The sequence below is a fragment of the Rissa tridactyla genome, chromosome W (genome assembly GCF_028500815.1).
Source record: "Rissa tridactyla isolate bRisTri1 chromosome W, bRisTri1.patW.cur.20221130, whole genome shotgun sequence".
NCBI classification, from domain to species: Eukaryota; Metazoa; Chordata; class Aves; order Charadriiformes; family Laridae; genus Rissa; species Rissa tridactyla.
Genome location: NC_071496.1, coordinates 2852622 through 2874908, shown reverse-complemented (window position 1 = coordinate 2874908; position 22287 = coordinate 2852622). Strand labels below are relative to the sequence as shown.

The 22287-nt window shown below is 45.9% G+C and overlaps 1 protein-coding gene across 2 annotated transcripts in view; it reads left to right on the top strand.

Moving 5' to 3' along the window:
- Positions 1-4363: 4363 nt before the first annotated feature.
- The window catches only part of LOC128902002 (NAD-dependent malic enzyme, mitochondrial-like), a 34664-nt gene continuing 16740 nt past the window's right edge, over positions 4364-22287 (top strand). The window contains exons 1-3 of one of the 2 annotated variants that reach the window (XM_054184251.1): positions 4364-4504; positions 11726-11856; positions 21514-21647. In XM_054184251.1, coding sequence (XP_054040226.1) covers positions 11749-11856; positions 21514-21647 — 242 coding nt within the window. In that variant the 5' untranslated portion in view covers positions 4364-4504; positions 11726-11748. Of the gene's footprint in view, positions 4520-11725; positions 11857-21513; positions 21648-22287 lie in introns of both variants that reach the window. The other variant, XM_054184252.1, reaches the window with a different exon arrangement.

Sequence of the window (22287 nt, the reverse complement as noted above, 5' to 3'; positions counted from 1 at the left end):
ACCATATAGTTAACCCTCGGCACTTTATAACAGAAATAAAGAGTGGAAAGCGAAGATGCCAGTTTTTATCAAGCTGCAGAAAATTTCTTCCTGAGAGATGGCTTGCCTGCCAGTCTGCACCGTAAAAAAAATTCTGAGATTGAGGGTAGATAGAAACTAACGCGACTGCTTAAATAATTATTTGTTCAGTAGCTGTGTAGATCCAGCTACGTTATCGGTGGGTTTGTGGGAGTGACAGCGTAGGTGTTGAGGCAGCACCGAGAAGGGAAGGACAAGAGCCCTGGAGCAGAACAGAGAAGTGACTTATTATTTTTTTTTTTAATTTACATTAAGAATCGGGGATATAAAAAACCAAGAACACCCAGTCCAGCTCTGGTGGTGTTGCTTTAAATAGGATATTTGAAAAACTGGAAATGTTACAGAAGGGAGAGACAAAATTATCTCGAGGATGGGGGGGGAAAAAGTCTTCTGTTTGATTTATCAGACAGACTCGGTACAATCTGTAGGGTTCATCATGAGAAAAATGCATCAGGAAGTATCTGGCAGTGGTTTAGCAAAGAGAGCAGAACAAATAGCAAAGGATCAAACGTCTAGGAAAAGTTAAATGGGAAATGCAGCACGGTTTTAGGAGAGTGGAAGTGATTCAAGAAAACCGCCTTGTTGTATACCTTCCAACTGCAATCGAACAACTTTTGGGAGCCGCGTTTTACTTCAGCACAAACCGCTGGCTTCCTCTGAAGGGGAACCCCAGTAAAACGCAATGGCCTGCGACGATAGTCGAATAAACTCCTGTTGTATTAGACATTTCTAAACGAATTCGCGCCCCGTAGCGAGCGAGCTGCGACACTGCCCGAGGCTGGTCCTGCACAGCCGAGAGAGAGAGAGAGAGCCGAGCCAGGGCAGTCGGCTTTACGGAGCCAAGGAATGCCAAGGGCTTCCAGTTGTTCTCTTGGCAACAGAAAAGCAACAACATCACGTGCGCCAAAAGAAACTCTTCTGTGTCGAGCACCAAATATGGCGATAAAAGTCCTCAGGAGGAAGAAGAAACGGCTCCTTCTCTTGTTCTATAGCACAAGCGGTTGCGTGAATTAGCTGTAAATGTAACAATCGCTGGGTGGCTATGTAGTAGCATGAGATGGAGAACAGGCTTGAGAAAGCAGGGTCCCAACCTATGTGGGACCCGGACGAGGGGATCGAGGGCACCCTCAGTTGCAGATGACACCAAGTTGGGTGGGAGTGTCGGCCTGCTTGAGGGCAGGACGGCTCTGCAGAGGGATGTGGACAGGCTGGATGGATGGGCCAAGGCCAATGGCGTGAGGTTCACCAAGGCCAAGTGCCGGGTCCTGCACTTGGGTCACACCAACCCCATGGACGCTCCAGGCCTGGGGCAGAGCGGCTGGAGAGCTGCCCGGCGGACAAGGACCTGGGGGTGTTGGTCGACAGCGGCTGAGAATGAGCCAGCTGTGTGCCCAGGTGGCCAAGGAGGCCACCAGCATCCTGGCCTGTGTCAGGAACAGTGTGGCCAGCAGGGCTGGGGCAGTGACCGTCCACCCCTGCACTAGGCACTGGGGAGGCCCCACCTCGAGTTCTGTGTCCAGTTTTGGGCCCCTCACCACAAGAAAGACCTTGAGGGGCTGAAGCGTGTCCAGAGAAGGGCAACGGAGCTGGTGAGGGGTCTGGAGCACAAGTCTGGTGAGGAGCGGCTGAGGGAGCTGGGGGTGTTCAGCCTGGAGAAAAGGAGGCTGAGGGGAGACCTTCTCGCTCTCTGCAGCTCCCTGAAAGGAGGGGGTAGCCAGGGGGGGTCGGTCTCTGCTCCCAAGGAACAGGCGATGGGACAAGAGGAAACAGCCTCAAGTTGCACCAGGGGAGGTTTAGGATGGATATTAGGAGAAATGTCTTCCCCGAAAGGGTTGTCAAGCATTGGAAGAGGCTGCCCAGGGCAGTGGTGGAGTCACCATCCCTGGAGGTATTGAAAAGCCGGGCAGACGTGGTGCTGAGGGACATGGGTTAGTGGTGGGTTTTGTCAGTGTCAGGTTGATGGTTGGACTCGATGATCTTAAAAGTCCCACCCAACCTAGACGATTCTATGGTTCTATGATATGGCATTGCTGTCCATATCGATCAAACATAAAGCCACCCCGTTTCCTTAGGAGAAGCCAAGTTTGGGTTATCGGGTAGCTGGCGTCGCCCCCGGATGCTACAAGACCGGAGTTGCATCAAGGCGTGAAGCCAGATCGCCTCTCCACAATGACCTGTCGCTTGAAAAAGGTTTGGTGGGTTGCGGAGTGAATGGAACTGACGCCAAAGAGCTGCCGGGAGCAAACGCTGGTGCAGAAGCAGCGGGTCTGCTCTGCAGAAAGGAAAGCTCTCCCCCGCATTAAAAATCGTTGCTGGGAGGTTCAGACCTTGCGGCCCTGCCAAATCCCGTTCCCTGGGGTGGAGGTTTTTCTCTTCTGGGACTAATTACAACGCAGCTTTCAAAGCCAGTCACTCTTTCACAAGGGAGTGTTGTGCAGTATTATTTCAGCAAGGCGGTAGCTGTTCGTTAGATACATTGGGCAAGATCCTCAACCAGCCTGAAATGACACGGGTTTACAGCGATGCTGATTTATGCCATCCGGGTACGAAGAAGTCTGGCGTTTTTAAATACATTTAATTTGGGGCTATTTTTAGCCAGGCACAAAGTCATGACCTTGCGTATTATTTTAGCGGTCATCTCCTTTGTTTATAGGTGCAGCACCACGTTATTCAGAGACGTTTCAAAGCCATCGCAGTCACGCAGCAGAACATGCACTTCATGGCAGGCCTCAAAATCACGATTAGAAGAGGAGGTTTTGATTAAGCGGGTTTATATATTTATTGTTACGGTTACTATAGCAACCCTGCTGCTTTTAACCACACAGTGCTCATTAGTACATCTAACAATTCAGATCGCGTTAAGTGCCGGCAGAGAATGAACAGCCTCACAATTTGCAACGCTGGAAAACACCTCAGCGTTTGGGCTGGAGAGGAGACGGACGGAATCTCAGGTGGGCTGAGTGGTCCCGTTTTTATCCCGTCGTACCTTCCCTCTCCAAACACCGTCAAAGCTTAGCTGGGGAAGAGCTAAGGACAAACAGCCCTACGTTATTATGAAAAAGATGCTTTTTCAGGCTGCGATTCTTCTCCGGGCCTGGCAATTTTAGTGCTGACCTGCAGCGTTAGCTGCCTCGCCATCGTCTGCCAAGTCTTCTGTTTTAATCCAAGGGTATTCCAGCCCTTCAGGCTCCGTATGGCAACACAGGAGACAGAGGTTATCTCCTCAGCGTTGTTACACGGCGTGTTTTGAGGAGCCCTAATCAGTGCAGGGATCCCGCACTGTGGCCCCAGCCACTGGGAAGCCACATCCATCTTTCTTCAGGCAACTCTACCCAGGGGGGACCACGTCCCCTCGCCAACAAGAGATGCTGCTTTCCCGTTCCTGCCTCACCCTCCGCCCCAGCGTGCTGCCCCTCAGGAGCCGCAATCGCCGGCCATCCCGGGTGCCAACCTGGCCGCCCTCACGGTCCCTACCCCCTCACAACCCTCGTCCCTTCACGGGCCTGACAGCCCTGACGGGGCCTGACAGCCCCGGCCCCTCGTGGTCCTCTCATGGCCCCGGCTGCCCTCGCGCTCCCCGTCCCTTTGTGCTCCCTGTTCCCTCACGGCCCCCATCCCCTCATGGACCCCATCCCCTCACACTCCCCTCACGCTCCTGTCCCCTCACAACCCGCTCACACTCCCCGATCTCATCACACTCCCCTCATGTTCTTGTCCCCTCACAACCCGCTCACACTCCCCGATCCCCTCACACTCCCGTCCCCTCACAAGCCCGGTCCCCTCACAACCCCGTCCCCTCACAACCCGCTCACACTCCCCGATCTCATCACACTCCCCTCACACTCCTGTCCCCTCGCGGCCCCGTCCCCTCACAACCCCGGTCCCCTCACACTCCCATCCCCTCACACTCCTGTCCCCTCGCGGCCCGGTCCCCTCACACTCCTGTCCCCTCGCACTCCCGTCCCCTCACACTCCCGGTCCCCTCACACTCCCGTCCCCTCACACTCCCGTCCCCTCACGCAACCCCTGGCCCCGCCCCCTTTCTTCAGCCCCGCCCCCGGGCCCGCGCTCCTCGCCCCGCCCCTCCACGCTGATTCGCTGTCGCCCCCCGGCCTCATTAACATATAACAGGCCGCGCCCGGCCCGCCCTCCCCTCCGTCGGGGCGGGGAGCCGAGGGAAAGGAAGCTCATTGGCTGAGCGCCGCCGTCCGCTGGCGTAGAGAGTTCCTTTTCATTGGCTGCGATGGATTGTCAGTCATGGGGAACGCCCCGCCCTCCGGGGTGTCCCTCCCTGGTGCCTCCTTGTTTGCTCCATTCAGTGGCGGGTACCGAGGCCGACGGAGCTCCGGCGGATGGGAGCTGCTGTTGCACAATAGAAACGGGTCCTCGGCCAGCATCACTCAGAGGGCAGCAGCCGCAGGAGGAGGTAGACCCCGTTCTGGTAACCATTTTACAATTGCAGTGGCGTGCGAAAGGCCTCTGTCTCTTTACCAACCCGTATCTTTAGGGGCGTTTTCTCCAGAGCCTCGACCCTTGCCGCCTTTCCTCCTTTGAGTGCCTCCCCCCCGCCTTCGAAACCTCTCCCCCGGCTTGTTGCCGGGGTGAGGAGGGGGCGTTCGCTCCGTGCCCCGGCCGGCCGAGCCGCCGAGGTGCGCGGCGGGCAGCGGCGGGGCCGGCCGGGCCCCTCCCGCCCTGAGGGGGCACGAGGCCCGTCCGGCCGCGGGGAGGGGGATGGCGGCAGCCCCGTCGCCCTCGCTCCGGTCCCTGAAGTCGCACCAAAGCGGCAGCTCGCCCCGGGGAGGCCCCGGAGAAGTCCTGGGGCTCGGCCTGCTGCCGGGAACACCCCTCTTCTCCGGGGGTGGCGGAGGCCGCCCGCCCGCCCGCCGCGGCCCTCAGCCCTCGGCCCCGGCGGCAGGTGGAAAACACCCGGGGCGGCTGTTTCTCTTGGGAGGAAGCAGGACGTGGGCTGCCGAAGCCGTGCCAGGGGTGCCTGTTTACCAGCTGTCAAAACGGGTGACAAATTCAGCCGCCGCCTTCCAAGAACCAACCCTACCCCCCCCCCCCCCCCCCCCCCCCGATCCGACCCGGGTAGCAGCTCCTGAGGGGATGCTCCCCCCAAAAACTCCTCAAATTCAGGGCGCAGCGGCTTCTGCATCTCCTCAGCCTTGGCCAATGGTCTCCTTTGCCGACTTTCAACCTGCGGTCAACTTTTACGGCGTGGCCCTAAAAGCTAGAGAGGAAAAGTTGGGAAGTAGAGCTGCGTTCAAGAGGAAGCACCGTCAGGCTGCCTGGTATTTTTAGAGCTGTTCTCTGCGGTCCTTGGGTTTTGCCTTTTGGCCATTTGTTAAAAGAAGTGGCTGTTTGAAGCGCCGCCGTCGCAGGTCCCACGCTCCCCTTGGCCTCGCTGTGCTGTAACGTTAAATGGTACAAGAGAAGATACTGGTCCCTGGGTATCTTGGTGTATTGTGTCATGGCATGAGTCTCCTAACTGCTTGGAAAAACCCAAAAACATGCAGCAGTGTTGGTAAAGGGCTGATAAAAAAGGACAGTCTTGCAGCCAAGCAAACTATTAATTATTTGGTGGTTTTGCAGTCTTAATTCCAAAATGTTAGTAGTGAACAGCAAAGGGAAATTATCTATATTATGTGTATAAACACATGGGTAATACAAAGAGCTAGGCAGAATATGAAACTCTGCAGGTAATCCGTGAGTGTGTGCAGCCAGCAGTGTCGTAACGTGGTGTTGGCTCTATGAGACGTGGTCAGCTCTGTAGATATTTATCCTGAGCGTGTATTTTAAAAAAAACGTGTGCGTTATAGTCCCAGGGCAACACTTCTGATAATCCTGTGCGGTAACATTCTGAGTCAGCAGCGTGAGTGCAGGCAAGATTTGAAGCTTTTTCTTCTGCAAACGAAGGAAGAAGCTGTCAAAATGCGTGGTAGTGTGCCGTGCTTGAGTGAGTACTAATTGAATGTTCCTCTTCACTGCTGGTGGCAGCACCTTTAATGCAACAGAAGGAAGACTTTGGTGTTACTTGGGCTGGTAACTAATTGCGTGCGGATAGTTTTTCAGCTTCTTCTGTAACTTAAGCAGGATTTCTTTTTTTTAAAAGTCCTAACTGTAGCGCACTTCAAGGTTTCTAAGTGGCTGACAGGCTTCTACTTCACCTGATCGGCGCTAAATAAGCAAGCAGCTCAGTTTCAGCAGTTGCTGAGAACATCCTTGTTTCTCTCTCAACTTACAGCCAAAAAAATCCACGTTTTTGAACTGAAGAAAACAACCCTAATGCGGAGGTAGACCAGTTCTCCAGAATAAAGCAACAGCGGCTTTCTGTGTATTTCTGCAGTCTTGATTCTGCAGGATAATGCCTTTGTCCTGCTTACGTAGATGCGCTTACCTTTGCTACCACGAGCCCTCCCAGTAAGACAAATGGAGTAAAATCAAGAACGCGAATACACGTTGTCATACTAGGCAAAAAATACTGCTGCTGTGGTTTCCATAGTACAAGATAATGGACTTTCTGATGCTTGAGAGAAATATTTAGGTCAGATCCATTAAGGTATTAAAAAAAAAAGCTCTCTGATGTTGTGTGGTAAGAGCTTTTATGAACCAAGACTCCAGCACGAAACAGTTTAGTCCCACTTTCTAGTTGTGCTGTGAGAAGTTTTCTAATATTTTAAGTTAAAGTAATTCAGAGAACATATGCTCTTTTTACAAAGGTCTTCTGAAATTGTTCTCATTTGAACTCACCCAAGCATGCTTTATTTGCTGAATGTTTCAAGCCTCAAGTTGTGAACTTACTTTACTGAACACTGGACTTTTCGCTTTGTTGAATTGGTTGCCTCAGAATAAGAGGGAAGAAAAGTAGTTTCAGTACGTTGAAAATCTGCTTCCAAAATGACCCGCTTACCGCTGCCAAACATGTTATTAGGAACACCTCCCCATATGATTGTTCCTTTTAATCTGCAGATCTCAAGGTACCTTAGAAATGTCCTTTAAAACGACAGCTCGGGACTTTCCTGGGAGGAACCTGAAATACTATTACCAACGTTTCTATTAACTTCCCTCAACAGTGTGTGGTCAGCTCAGGGAGCCGGAGGTGCTGAGTTGCTGTGCAGAACCGCGTCGCTCAGCTTCGTCTCTCTGCTCCTTCCTCCGCACACGTAGGCGCTGGGGTGCTCCCGACGTAAAATGGAAGAAATGTCCCCCTTCTCCCTTGCAGGGTGGCGGGTGCAGGGAAAGCTTGCTTTCTTTAAGCAAAAGTCTCACTGGGAGGCACGTTTATAGCTGGTGCTTGCCTAATGCAATAATTTTAGACTGCTTTATCGTTACTGAAGTGATGAAGCCAGCTAGCGTGTGCCTGGTTTGTGTCATGCTTGGGTAGGCAAGGCTTGTCTGTTTATTTAAAAAAAAAAAAAAAAATACAGTGCAATGGTGCATCCACACCAGACTTGGGATAGTGCAGACTCACAGAATAGACTGTTGTGGGTATGTAAGAGAAAATGTTTGTTGGCCCTAGACTATTCGTACTTAAAAAAAAAAACCAAACACAGAAGCAACTGAGGCGAGAAAGGTTGGAAAAATCTGTGAGGCCTGTATGGTCTTGAATTAATAACGCCGGTTTCTGTTAGTACGCAGGTAATTTCTGTACATGAAAGACCAGAACTATTCATTTACACAGTATTGCAGAAGTAGTTGAAATATATTTATGTTTAGCCATCCTTCAAACCGAAGGAAGACCTACAGAGTCATCAAGCGTAAGTTGCTGGCCACTAAGAGATACTCCTCCTTAGTGTTAAGGTATGATCCACGAGTCAGCCAGCCCGTGCACTAATTGAAGCAGACCTTGCTTTAATTGACACTGAGCTTCCTGACTCTCTGAGCAATATAATTGTACCTTTTAAAAGTATGATGAAACTTTCCCTTAAAAGTAGCTTTTGCAATTGAACAAATCCATAATCGCAGCAGCAAAACGTTTGCTCCTAGATAAGGGCACTTGTGTAGTATTGGTAATTAGTTTGACCTGGCCAGATGCCTCCTGATAAGGCACAGCAGAGAGCTGTCATCTGGTATGCTGAAGAATTTAATTCTCTTAAATTGTGACACAGCATGTATGTGGTAATTAATCAAAAACTACCAGTTGTATTGGATTAAGTCTAGTGGTGCGCCACAGTCTTGTTAAGTCGAGTCCTTACCTTTGTCAAGTACTAAAAGAAGAAAAGAAATCCTTGCTCTGGTTGTGCTGACACATGTTTTAGCAGGAATTTTATTCCTCTTTCAGTTCCTCCGCTTTCTTCCCAATTCCTCGTCACGGGGCATTGCGCAACCTCAGTCCTCGCTGTTTTCACATCATTGTAACCCTCCGTCTTTCCCTCGGTTGACATCCTTCCCCCTTCTCTATGAAAATCAGCTCTACTTTTTCTTATGCTTAAAGTACACAACCATCTCAAGCCTGGCCTCTCTTTAGATACCGCTTCTACAAAATCCATCATAACGATTGAAAAACCTTCCCGTAAAGCAGCACAACCCAGCCTTTTCGTGTCCTTGACACCAGGTGTTGGTTTGGGGACCTTTCTTGCAGACCCGTCCTTGCAGTTTGCTGCCTGCCTGAAATGGGGCCGGTAAATACGAGGATTTGTGTCCCTTCGTCCTTTCCCGTGGCGCCAGATGAGAAGCAGAGCTGCTTATTTACTGCAGTTGGAACATGGTGCATTTAAAATATTTTTATTGTCTGGTGGGATCTTGCATCTGGGAAGCTGTTAGCTGGAATCCCAGACTCCTGGTGGGAGCTCGTTTTTATGGCTACCCCAGTGCTGCATTTGGCTCAAGCCACCCTGTGAGCATCAGCTGGGGGTGAGCAGAGGCAGCCTGGGGGCTCTGTTTTAAAAAGCATTAAATGACTAGTGGCATGGATAGATGCAGCCTTGACTGTTAATTGTAAGGGTCCTGTGCGTGTATTCTTGAGGAGGAATTCGGACTTTTGATGCAGAAGGACCTGGGCAGATGGGTGGCTTGTTCTTGCCAGCTTGGTGGCCAGGAGAGCCCAGAGAAGAGAGGGTGGGTGAGTCATGGAGGGCCACGGCCACACGGGCAAAGCACAGAGCTCTTGGCACTCCTACAGAGGAGTACGGACAGGGGATGGGAAGGGCGCTTCCTTTGTGGTTTCAGGGTAAGTTATGTTGAGTTCTGGAGGCAGATTCTTGCTAAAAAGGATTTAAAAGTCTGCGACAAAAGGAGTTAGAGATGTGCAAGATGGGAGATGAAACAGAAATAGGAAACAATTAGACGAGAAGGAGAGCTCAGGACTGAGTAACCAGTCAGGTTTTCTGCTGGATATAAATTAACTGGGATCGTATGTCTTGGCTCTAAAGAGAGGGACTGAATGGAAGACAAAGCCCGATTCCTCCCACGTGCTGATAATTCCACCAAGAGGATCGTTTTAGGTGCTGGTACGACACGTCAGAGGAGAGGAGCAAGTCTCCTCTCTCACAGAGAAGAGAAGAAAGAAAAGATTTGTAAGATTTGAATCACACCCCTGAAAAGTGTGTGTCTGTCTGTGTCTCTTGTTGATTAGAGAGTTAATTGACAAATTTAGGAGAAATCTGGGCCACAATCTTGTTTGGTTCTTAAATGCTCATTAATTGCAATGAAGCAATTTAAATTTAATTAGAGTAAGATAAGGTGTGTTGTTTGGCCTGGTTTTTAATTCCTTGTTTAAGGTATTTGCTCATGACGATTTGAAGCCGCCCAGACACCAGGCTGATGGGATGCGGGCTGAGGTTTGCTGCGACTCCGTAATCACAGATCATTTTTGGCCTCACGTGCGCGAGGAGATGGACTCGCAATTGCGTAACGATGGCAAATGAGCAGTCAGAATTAAAAACAGTTCAGACTGAATTTGCCGTTCCTAAAGGCTGGTTGTTTTGCAGCACAAATTGAGTTTTGCTTATCTGATCCTGATTTTTCAGCTGCCCTGAGTTCTGGCAGACCAGCTGTGTTTAGTCCACCGCTAGCTGGTTTAGGGAGGAATTATCATGTTAAAAGCAACATTTGTTTGTAGTGCTGGCAAGGCTTCCAATGGCCCTGTCTCCACACAGTAAATTTATGTTCTTTACCACAAAACAACTAAACACATGGGTTTTGAGTGGAGCTTTTTTTCAGTTGCAAGGCCTAAACAAACAAATAAAGGAGGAGAGAAGGGGATCCTGCTGAATGTCAGCACTGCTTTCCTCCACGCTTTTTAACGGGTAGAAGAGAAACTCTGATATCAAACTGTTGCTGAAAGGTATTAAATGTTTGTATGTTCTTTTAACGCTTCGAAAGATTTTGAAGAGAATCATCAGATTGTAACTTGTAAGATCAGTCTGCCATCGTGAAAGTCGATTATGTGTAGATTTGATTATAGAAATGTCTTCTAAAGTATTCAGGCTATATTTAAGATAATGAAGTTTTGTTCCTTAATTTAATTTTGGCTTCCATCTGGAAGAAATTAAAAATCCAAACCATTCCTTAAAAATGTCTTAGACATGCTTTACTGTCCTTGGATGTGAACACAGAGCAGGGCCGGGGGATGATGGAGCACTGGCTGCAGGGGTTCCTTGCCGTGCTGACCCTTGATCTCTGCCTTCTTCCACTGGCTTTCTAGGCCTATTGCTAAATGGATCTATTTTTTTCCTCTCCCCATGTCGGGATTCTGCACCTGAGCTATGTACGTCTGTCCTTTTCTGTCCTGCTGTCTTCATGGGTCTTCATAAAGGCCGTGGTCCTGTGTAAGGTCTTGCTGTCATTGCTGTTGTCTCTCTGTGTTGGTGAAATCGTGTTTAGAGACGAGTCCGGTGCGCGTTCCCTGGTGGTACTGCGTTCTACAAGCATGTAATGAATGATAATTTCTGCACCAGAGAGCTTGCAATTAAGAGTTGAACAAAACGGGTTTGAGAGTGGTTGTCTCTTGGTGAGATTAAGAACTGAGCTTTTGAGTGGTACTAACAATTTTTTTATTTTGTTAGGGAAACATACCCTTTATTGAAAAGGATATATTGTCCCTGAAAATAACCTCCTTTAAGATTTGGAATTTTAAAAATCTAAGCAAGAATTTTTGACAATTTGAATTCTACATTTTGTTCTAACCTGGTTTTAATATGAAAATAGACTTAGTTTCTTTCCTTTCTGTTGTCCAGGCCGCAGGATTTCGTTGTCAGAAAGCTATTGGAGAAACTCAGCCTAAATGTTCTCGCTGCACTAGCCCAAGTCGTTCTGTCCTCCCTGGTATTTGCACTGGTGCCAGTTGCATGGGTCACCACAGAAGGTTAATATTTGCCAACGGCAGTTCTGCTCTGGGTTTATGGTGCAGCTATAAGACAATACCTAGTGAATGCTGGCTGGCTGACTGCAGCCCACAGCATAATGCTAGCTTACACTGGTGTCCCTGTATGCTCTCTCCACTCATTCATGTGCTCCCGCTGTTGTAAAACCTTCCTTCTTTTTCTTCCTCCTGGCTGCCACAAGGCAATTTTGAGTTATTATCACGGTGTTAGAGCAAAGAGTCTTATCTAGCATGTACCTATTTCTTTCACAACAGAAGGCCTACAAATATGAACATTAGTTCCACTGCCTCTGTATCTGAATGATTTTTTTCTCCTTTTCCCAGGTGCAGTATAAAAACACCCCGCCATGTTCTCCCGACTACGAGTAGCTGCCACTCCCTGCGCGATGGCACGTCGCAGCGCGCATACGAAAGAAAAAGGCAAGCCACTAATGTTAAACCCACGAACAAACAAGGTTGGTACTGTGCGATTATCAAATATCTTATCTTCATCCGGTAATCGTCCAGCGGACCTTGTTCCAGGGTTAAACCACCTCCAGGAGGTGTACTGGGCCACAGCCAAAAAAGGGTACAGAAGATGGAGGAGTCAGTGATCGTTTCAAGTTTACTGCCTGGACACCTACAGTACAAGGACTTCCAATAACACCTTCTCCTTCTGTCAGCCTGCGCTTCCCCTGGTCTGCTGTGGTTCACACAATCGATCCTGCTGCTTCCTTCTGCCAGATGAAGGGTTGCTGATTCTGGTTGATTACTGGCTTAGTTTTTGGTCTGGTTGAGTTGAAGTAAAGCTTTAGCAGATAGGGAGTCTTATTTCATAGTTTGCAAAAGTTAATTCTGAATTCAGTCTTGCTAGTGATAGAAAGTGTTAGTCTCTTTGTCCTAGTCCTGGCTTTTTCCTGCAAGACTGTGAACTGGGACTGAGCCATATCAGTAAGAAACATCCTTGTGCAGAGAGTCGGACAGAGAGCATCTAAAAATAAGCCTTGAATGGAGCTAGCTGGGAGGTAGAGACGTTATGTAAATTCCCTGCATCGGGAGGAACTTTTCCTAAGAAAGTATCTTCTTTTCCTTCACAAAATTTTTCTTATTTCCACAACCCCATCCCCAATCACTTTTTTTCCCAGAGTAGTAGCTGCCTTCAGGAATATTGAAACAATTAATGTGTAAACTAAAACTAGTAAGAAATGAGATGGGGACTTTTGGTAGCTGATCCAACATGTCTAAAGTGGCCAAGAAAGGTGACAAATCTAGCTGCCTCTGACAGGGTATTTCCTGAGCAATGGAGTTATGGAAGCTGGACTTCCGTAGTTTTACCTTATATTTTTAATGTCTGGCTTTTCTCCTCTTCCCCATTCTCTGATTTTATTTTTTTTTTCCTTCCTGTAATGCCTTATATGTCCCCTTCACTATGTATTTCCTTCCCTTTCTTTTCTGCCCGTGGCCCTGACTCCTCCTCTCTCTCCCACTGTCTTCTCAGCTCCTTTCCATGTCCCCTGCCACTTTCTGGATGCAAAGAAGCACGTGCTGTTATAAATTGGCCAGCTGGCAAACCAGACACATAACCCCGAGCCTTTCTCTCGTCAGAAGGGCTAGGCTGGCTCTTTCCTCTGCACAGCACAATCTCTTTTTTTCTTCTTTTCTTTTCTTTCTCCCTTTCTTTTTGTCAGAATTGGAAGTTAACCAGTGGGCTCAAAATATCTGGGGAGGATTAGGAACTGCGAGCTGCACCTCCTTGTGTCCTGCCCATAACTACAGGGATGTGTCTTTTGGCAAAAGTGATTCCTAAGTGTCATGAAAAGAAAGGAAGAAGACAAAATACAGACCTGCGGTCATGTTTCCGACTGTTTCTTGTACGGTATAGTGTAGTGTGAGATGCCTTGATACCGCACGAATGCGGGGTGCGTGTATATAGAGAGAGCTGTAGAAGTTAGAGATTGGCTGACTGCAGAAATAAAATGAGGATTGCCACGTTGGGGTAGGAGAAAAGAATAGATCGGTGTGCTTTGTCAAGATCAGATTATCTCGAGACTTTTCCGAGCTATAAACACTTTGACATGCCAGTGGAAATTATTTCAAGCCCTGTAAGCTATTCCAAGTGCTGATTATGCAACCGTGTTCAGAAACAAAAACAATAGGTCATTTCTTATTGTTTTTCTAGTGGCAATATCCTTCTAATTTTTTTTTTTTTTTAAGCCTGGAATTCTCTGGTGGACTGAGCACAATGCAGTATTTTGTGGAGGTCCTTTTTTTGAGGAGGAGGGAAGGGCAGAGAGCTGCTGATTAATAGCAGTTGATTATTTTTTTTTTTTTTAATTTTTTAATGTCTCCGAGAAATTACACTTGTGAGAAGAAAAAACTTTCCACGTTTGTTCGGCTTTGTCTCATCAGTCTGTCGTTAAGGCTGCCACCTGTTTGAATGGATCTGTAAGCAAGTGAAGTGATACCGCTTGATACTGGATGCAGTGTCTGTGTAGAAATGTATTTTGGAAATTCAGCAGATAAAGAAATGAGTGACTAAATACACAAGGTACTTTACCCTTTGTGTTTTTCTTGCCTGCAGTGTCTCATATCATATACAGGCACAGATAAAGGGCTTTATCTCTTGCTGGCAGCTTGTTGAGATCATCATTTTATAACTTGTGTTGCTTATGCTTAGTTTTTACAGTCCCTATCAACTCTCCAGAACATTTGGTCTCCTCTGATGTACGTGGGCCCTAAAATAAGAACTGCAAGATGGCAGCATCACTAACAGGAAACCACCCTTAGTCTGCTCCTGTTCTTTGCCATTGGAGTATTTTTTTCTCTTGCCGTTTGGGGTTTTCTTCCTTTTCTTTCCCATCCTTACCTGTCCCCTGCAGGTGTGGGCTACACCTGCATCGGCTGGTTTACATTTTTATGTTTGAGGGCCAACTTTCCAAGTGTATTTTGTCAGGGGAGCTCATAAAAGGTCATGAGCTATATCAGTAATGCCCTTGCTGTTGCAGCCAAACAATTGCAGAACATATTTTGATTGCATTGCTGGCATCCATGTATATTTACAATCTTCCATGATGTTTGATTTCTGCTCTGTGACAGGGATTCCAATTACAGTTAATTGTCTTCAGGACCTTTTATTCCGCTGGAGCTCCCTGCTGTGCCAAAACAGGATTTTAAGCTTGTTGGGCGCTTAGAACACTGTTAGGACAATTTCATTTGCTTAGTACTGGCAATTAAATTGTTATTTATATTGTGGAAATGCTTTGGATTCTCACTCAAGGGCCAGGATTTCTTCTCCCGGCACAGAACAGATGATGCATGAGTAGATAGATGATCCCTGACCTTGGCGATGTCCATTCTGCCATGTAGAGGGGCATCAGCATGCCTTTATCTTCATGGGAAATACGTGACCTGTAACATTATTCGTATGTTTGCTTTCTGTGTCTTGCAGCAAATTCATGACTCTGAATAATTTGTGACACTTTCTGTATTTTAGTTCATGATTCTTCTACCTTGTGGCATTAGTTCTTCTTGATACTCTCTAAGTGCGTGACTGTATCTCGTACAGTTTGTTCCGTTACGCCTTTTTCTACTGTTCCTTTCCTCAATATTGTTCGGTTATTTCATTCTTCGGTGTTGTTCTCTTGTACTGACAATGCCTCTCAAATTTCTAGCTTCAGCAAATATCTTTAGGCCATTGCATTAAAGACGCACGTGCATGCACACATATTTGCATGTATGTATACGCCTGGGCACATCTGCATGGGAATATACGATAAATTTTAAAAAGTAATTCACTGACAGTGTCACAAGTGACAGATGAATCCCGGACCGATTCCTGAGGAACTGCCCCAACTCAAAAGTTAAAGCTCATTGGACAGAATAAACAGGATAGGACAAGAGAATGTGAAGAAGGATTGTATGAACTTGAAGATCTAAAAGCAGTTGCTCCCTTCCACTGCCCTTTCTCATCATGCTGGTTTTGACACGTCTGGTTTCTTTTATTTTAATACTTTTTAGACTCTGTCAGTTGGGTTGAGCAGGCAGGGTGTAGAATGCGCAATGCCTGTCTGCCTTCCTGGGGAAACCAGGGTAAACAGGATGTGGAGATGTACTGCAAATGGTAATTGTCATGTCGCTAAAAAATGCAGTGCTTGAAATACAACCAGCAGTTTCTGATCAGTGGCAAAGAAAGATCCTAGAAGGCAGGAAACTTACACAAACCGCTGGTTTCCTTACACACACACACCCACACACCCCCAGCCCAGAAGTCCCACCGCCAGTTTTGTGTCCTGCCCAACCGGTTTGGAGATGGAGGGATTGTTGGATGGAGGTTGCACGGCCAGGTTTCTGCAGCTTCTACAGCTTTTACTGACTTGCTTTAGATCTGCATGCTTTTAAAGGGAATAAAATGTGGAAAGATGGAACCGTTTCATCTGTAACCAGCTGTTATCATCTATCTGAAAAGGTGCTATAAGTGCCAAAGGTGGTAGGTAGTATTGCACCTCATTTAACTGAGATCAGCTATTCTGCTCAGGACTCCTGAACTGCTGGGATGGTGGGTGGAGGAAGGGAGGAAGCAAGCTGTCTTGGATTTTAATTTTTTTGGAGTTTTTTTTGTAGGATTAATGCTGTTAAAGGAGAACAAAAGCAATGGCATTTGCTCAGATAGGAAAATAGCAGTTTAATGAAATGTCTCTGAGGTGTTCAGTGATGCTATGTGGTGTAGATGAACCATTTCAGTCATCATGCCATCACGGCCATGAGGCCTCAGCACAAGAAGGACATGGAGCTGTTGGAGCGAGGCCAGCGTAGGGCCAGGAAGATGCTGGGAGGGCTGGAGCCCCTCTGCTGGGAGGACAGGTTGAGAGAGTTGGGGGGGTTCAGCCTGGAGAAGAGAAGGCCCCGGGGAGACTTTCCAGCCCCTTCCAGCCCCTCAAGGGGCTCCAGGAAAGCTGGGGAGGGACTCTGGAGCAGCAAGGGGAGTGATAGGATGAGAGGAAACGGTTTTAAACTGGAAGAGGGGAGATTTAGATGAGATATTGGGAAGAAATTGTTTGCTGTGAGGGTGGTGAGCCCCTGGCCCAGGTTGCCCAGAGAAGCTGTGGCTGCCCCATCCCTGGAGGGGTTCAAGGCCAGGTTGGCCGGGGCTTGGAGCAACCTGGGCTGGTGGGAGGTGTCCCTGCCCAGGGCAGGGGGGGTGGAACTAGATGGTCTTTAAGGTCCCTTCCAACCCAAGCCATTCTATGATTTAAAATGTACAGCTTTACGATAACTGTTGGTGTTTGGGAAAAAAAACCTAGAGAGGCTGGATGACTTCCTTGCTGGTGTGTGAAGGCTTTCTGTTTCTGACTTTTTGCCATTTTCTGCAGGGGAACGCTTTTAGTTGAAGCCACATCGTAAGGAAAGGACTGCTACTGCGGGTTAGCTAAGTCTGGTTCAACGGCTAAAGTGATGTACATCTGGTTCCACACTTACAGAGGAGGTACAAGAACTGGTGGCATCTTTGCCTGCGGAGAGACAAAGGTCTTTAAAGGCTTAATCACCTGGGGAAGGTCTGGGTCATTTCATGCAGTAGATGGCTGTGCTGTGTCAGCCGTACCTTCCAGTATGCATACGATGCTGTTTCTAGAAGAATAAAGATAGGAAACTGAGTTTAAAAACTGAAGGAGGAAAGAAATCAAAGGAGGTTTCCATATTCCACATTATTCTCATAAACACAGAGAAACTTTGAATCTATGGTTGAGATAGCAAATCCACCTTTGATTCATATGTGTGAACTTTATTTTTTGCAGTGGAGGCGCGTTGTGCAATAGTGAACTTTGTGATTTAGCAAAAGGAAGCAGAGTTAAGAGAAGCAGCCCGCAATCCAATGTAAAATTGCTTTATTTTAAAGATATTTATGATGCTACTTCAAAGCCCATGATATACTGCTGAATGTGATATAACAATGAAAGCCATTTGATTAAATCTTGCCTGTGAAGGCGACTAACTCTCATTTTCCAAACAGTGGCATGTTTGGATATATTCTGCATTTACGTCTTTGTCAGGGGCTTTGAATGGATTATTTATTATAAACTGCACATGTTTTCAGAATGCGTGAGAGTATTTATGGTACCAGGTAAAAGTATCGCCTCCTGTATATATGCCTGCAAGCCTTTGCAGGTGGGGAAAAAAATTACCATCGCTAGTACTTCTCTGCTTGGAAACCTCTCAGTTTTACTTACTCAGTGGTGCTATAAAAATCAGGCTCGCAGGATTCAAGTCTCCTCTTCACCTTCGTGCAAAGTAGGCAAGTAGAATTTTTATATGCTGGTATTTATAGCACCGCTCGCTTTGGGTAGTAGAACCCAGTTGTTAGGTCCCAGCGCCAGATAGTTTGTGGATTAAAGGCACAGTACGTGGTGATTCAATGTGTGCTTGTCTTAACTAAAAAACTGTCAACACTTCATTTTATTTGCCTTTCCTTTTTTTTTTCCCCCCCCCCACATCAGCATGTTGGGTTTGTTGCAATAAATTTGTCCATGTGTATTAATTAATTCATTTGCGGTCTTTGAAGTGTGCCGGGTTTTCTCCTAGATGTGTTCCCTGCTCTGTCTGTGCTATCTTAGAAAGGACACCTGTTTTTTCTGAGTTGTAAAGAGGATTAAGGAAACTAATCTAAGCGAAAGGCAGTGGATAACACTGAGAGAAAGGACACCTAGCACCGTGGGTTAAAGGAAACCAAAAAGTGATCCCGGGGACTTAAACCCAAATCATTACAGTATTTAGGCATTTAATCCCAGTGGAAACCAGTGTGAGTTTGGCCCTTGAGAAGGTGCTGGGATCTTCAGTGCCTTTGAGAACGTCAGTCCCAGTGCCGCCAATTGCTGAGTGCCTCTGGGTTCACTGGGAACGGATTGCTGGGTCTGTCGAACCCCACTGGGGTTTATAAAACGAGGGAAAAGGCTAGGAAATTTGTAATACTGCAGGTCTTAGGCACACCAGTTTAAGGAGAATCTCCGTCCTACGAGGTGCTGTATTGGGAACAAGCTGCAATCTCAAATCCGAAACAAAGAGGCAGCTGATGGTCATGGACAAAGATAATGAATGGAAATACAGCAAGTGTTGAAATGGCTCTGGGGTTTTTATAGTGCTGCTCTGGACTAAACTTGTTCTGTTCCAGTTGGAACGAGGATTGAATTTCTCTATGGAGGCTGATGGCATTCAGATGCCTGAGTTAGGTCTGGGCAAAAATTAAGGCATCTTTTAATGTGGTAAGATCTAATTGTCACGTAAATAAACAGCTGGAAGTGCTTAGTACCACTTAGAGAATTCACTGTGTTTAATATTATTGTGACTCCAGATACACTGAAAAACCAGGTTGCCTATAGACTAGAAAAAATGTGAATAAACTGAATAAAGATGGGTAGCTGCTCTGCTTAGTGCTAACCTGAAGGCTCGTTTGATGTTATTAAGGACTCAGTTTAAGGTCACTGGTTTCACTGTACAGGGAAAATGAAGGAAAAACCACGTCCCAGTGTCATGCTAATAGTGGAAATTAGATAGACTTTATTTTTAAGGGACTTGAGAGTTTCTAATGGGATGGATGTGGCTTTTGCTGGTGAGATATTTCAGCTAGTTTAGAGTAAAATGTCAGTGTAGCCAGTATGGTACCACTGAAGGGATTCCGGCCTTTGATATGCCTTAAACTACTCGTATGAGTGACTTTACTGACCAGTGTTTATCTTCTGAAAAGAAACTAAGCTTTTTTTTTTTCTTCTTCTTAATATCTTTGGCATCGCTTTTGTTTTTGTAGTGCTTAAAGTAACAGTCAAAATATCAGAGATGTTTACCAGCTGTACTGGCCTTCCTGTCCTAAATCACTGGCGCTGCAAGTACAGTTTGTGTTGAGAAAGGATTGTTTTAAAAAGGCATGAACTGCTGACCGTCACAAATTTAGGGCGTGATTAAGGAAAAGGGGAAGACAGCCGAGATGTCTGTTTGCGCGGTTCGCTTCCATGCAACTTTGGGAGGTGCATTTACATTCCCAGAGAATCTTTCAATATTCCTTGTGAATTACGTAGAAGTGAAAATGAAGTAGATTCTTTGCAGTATAACTAAAAAAAAAAAAAAACAAACCCCAAACCAGACATTCAGTGTATATTCCGTGTGGTTTTTTCTCATGCTGGTGCTGCTTCCGTGGTTGTGTTCTCAGTGGAAGCTTTGGATTAGTCAAATCAGCTTTCAGAAAAATTACCATGTGGCTCAAGTGACTGTTACACCCAGCAAAAGACCAGCAGCAAGGGGAAAAAGTTAAGGAATGAGCCGTCATCTGAAATTTATTTACAATTTATATATTGGAAGAATACTTGCGAATAACAATGGTTTGAGGAAAAAAAGGGTTTGCAAATGACTCACAATAGAAAAAGGACGAATTAAGTTCAGTAATTTATGGCGAATCTATTACATGGAAGGTTGTCAGAAAGCATCGGTCAATTTTAGGGTTAAACACTACAGTTTGTTGCAAACACAGAAGGTTTTCATTCTTTTTTTTCTTGGAGTAGCTTGCTTTTTAACTCCAAATATTTTATTACTTGAGAACATAGTATAGAATTAGTATAGAAAAGCAGATGGACTGCTTAAATCTGTGTAGTCAAAACAACTGATATTAAATGTGATTTAAGTAAGCAAAGAGGAAAAAAAAATATGTAAAAATATTAATTATTTTAATTATGTTTTTTCCTAAGGAGTAGTTATATTGGTTATAAACCATTCAAGCGTGCTGAATTACACTAAGTATAGACGCTAAATTAGAGGATTTTGGTTAATGGGCTTGATTTCTACAAATACCCATGAAAGTCTATTCAAACATAGGCAGAGGTGAAAAAAATAGATATTCTAATCTGAATATATGTCTTCTAAAGTGGGAAAATATTGTTTTCTTGTGATTCTTCTGATTGCAGGAGGAATTTGGACTGTAATTACGAGGCATAAAGCAAACCTTAAAAAGCTTTTTTAAACCATTTTTTTTTTTTAACTTGGCAGTAAGAATCTGCTTCCAGTGTGGGGAAATTTGAGAAAACGTGCTCTTGTTTTTTAATCTAGCTGCTTTAGCAAACAAAAGAGTGTTGTTTGTGAGCAGAACTGCTGTTTCTTGTTTCCAGCTCTTTCAAAACATTGCCTCTAGCAGACCTTTCCCTTTCAGATTCCACTTTTTGCTCCCAAATTGATGCACAGCAAAGGTTTTCCTGGGTTTTCAGCTCTTGCGTTCGCGTATATGGATTTAATCATTCACTGAACTGACCCAGTTGGATAAAGTGAAATAAGGGAAGTTTATCATTACTCTTTTGGAAGTGCCAAACTTAAAGTGGGGTCAGTTATCGGAAATGGGGTCAGCACTTTGAGCCAGGTTGGCTGTGAGTCTGGACTCGGATCAGTTAACATTTTACAAAGTTACGCCTTGAGTTGACTGTCCCGTTGAAGATTTCTCCGCTAGCAGGTAGCTCACAGCAGGCTGTTACGTGTCCGAAGTAAAAAGCCAGTTTTATGGAATGTTATTGCTAAATAATTTGGATCAGTGTTTAAATAACAATAAATCAAGTTCTTCATCCACCTTGAAACAGAGAAGAATGGAAATGGTGGGATATTTTTCTGGTGTAACTCTTCTGAGACTGAATTTGTTACAAATAAAGCTTTTTGGTAGTAGACCGTTACAGTTTTCTACAGTATGGAGAAAAAAGCCGCAAATGGAGCAATTCAGAGAAAGCTCTTTGATTGTCAGGACCCGACTGAGTGACGCACATGTTCTTGGTCAACCTTATGTTCCTATGAAACAAGTCAAGAAGCAGCTGTTATTTTACTTTTAAACCTTAGTCTGTCTGTCTCTTAGTTGTTCTCCGTTTTTACAGAGGAAAATGCAATCTGGCAAAGGGTATAAGGATGTGAGAGCTGCGGAAAAGCTGTGGTCAAAAGGGATACCCTCGAAGGATGAGGAGAACGCCAGCAGAGGCAAATATATCCAAACCCTGCCTGCTCTGGCACCTGCCATGAGAAAAGGATGCAGTGGATCGTCTGAAATGGCAAATAGAAAAACATTATAAATAGAAATGCTGCGGGAAGAACTGCTAATTATTTCTCACCTCTCTTGTTTTCAGGGTATGGCCTTTACATTACACGAACGACAGATGCTTGGGCTGCAAGGACTTCTACCTCCTAAAATAGAGACACAAGACATTCAAGCCTTACGCTTCCATAAGAATTTGGCAAAAATGACTGACCCCTTGGAAAAGTAAGCGCTCCTCTGGCTGTGTTTTGTCATGCAAGTTAAAGGAAATTGCTGTAAAATATTTCATGGGGATAACCAAACAGGGTTTCTCCACCTCCGCTGGGCTTTTCAGTTGTTGGAGGCTATTTTCACTTCTGCACAGAAAACTGCTTTCATCAATCATGCATTCATCATGTGGCTCAATGAGGTTGGGGAGCTTTTTTTCTTATATTTCACAGTCACGAGGTAACAAAAAAAGAAGGTGCAGAAATTACCCAGTAACAAAGCTGCAAACCTTGCTGTAATATGTATTACTGTAATATGCATTTCTGTAATGTGCAAGATCTGGGTGGCAGGTTGTTAGAGCACAGAACTGTTGGAGGGGGTGAAGGGGGCAGCTAGCACATGCTAGAAAAATAGGTGAGAGTGAAGGTAAATTGAGGGTTTGATAATTAGCAGTGAATAACAGTATTTATCATATGCAACGGTTACTGCTAGAAAGGAAATACAGGGTTAGAATTTTGAGTCTCCTAATGGAGAATTTTTTTATATCAGTCTTTGTTTAATCCACTGGTTTGGTGAAAAAAATGTGAAGGATTTTGATTTTTTTTTTAATTTTTTTTTTTTTTTAGAATAGCATGTTTTTAGCAGCCTGTTACTGTTT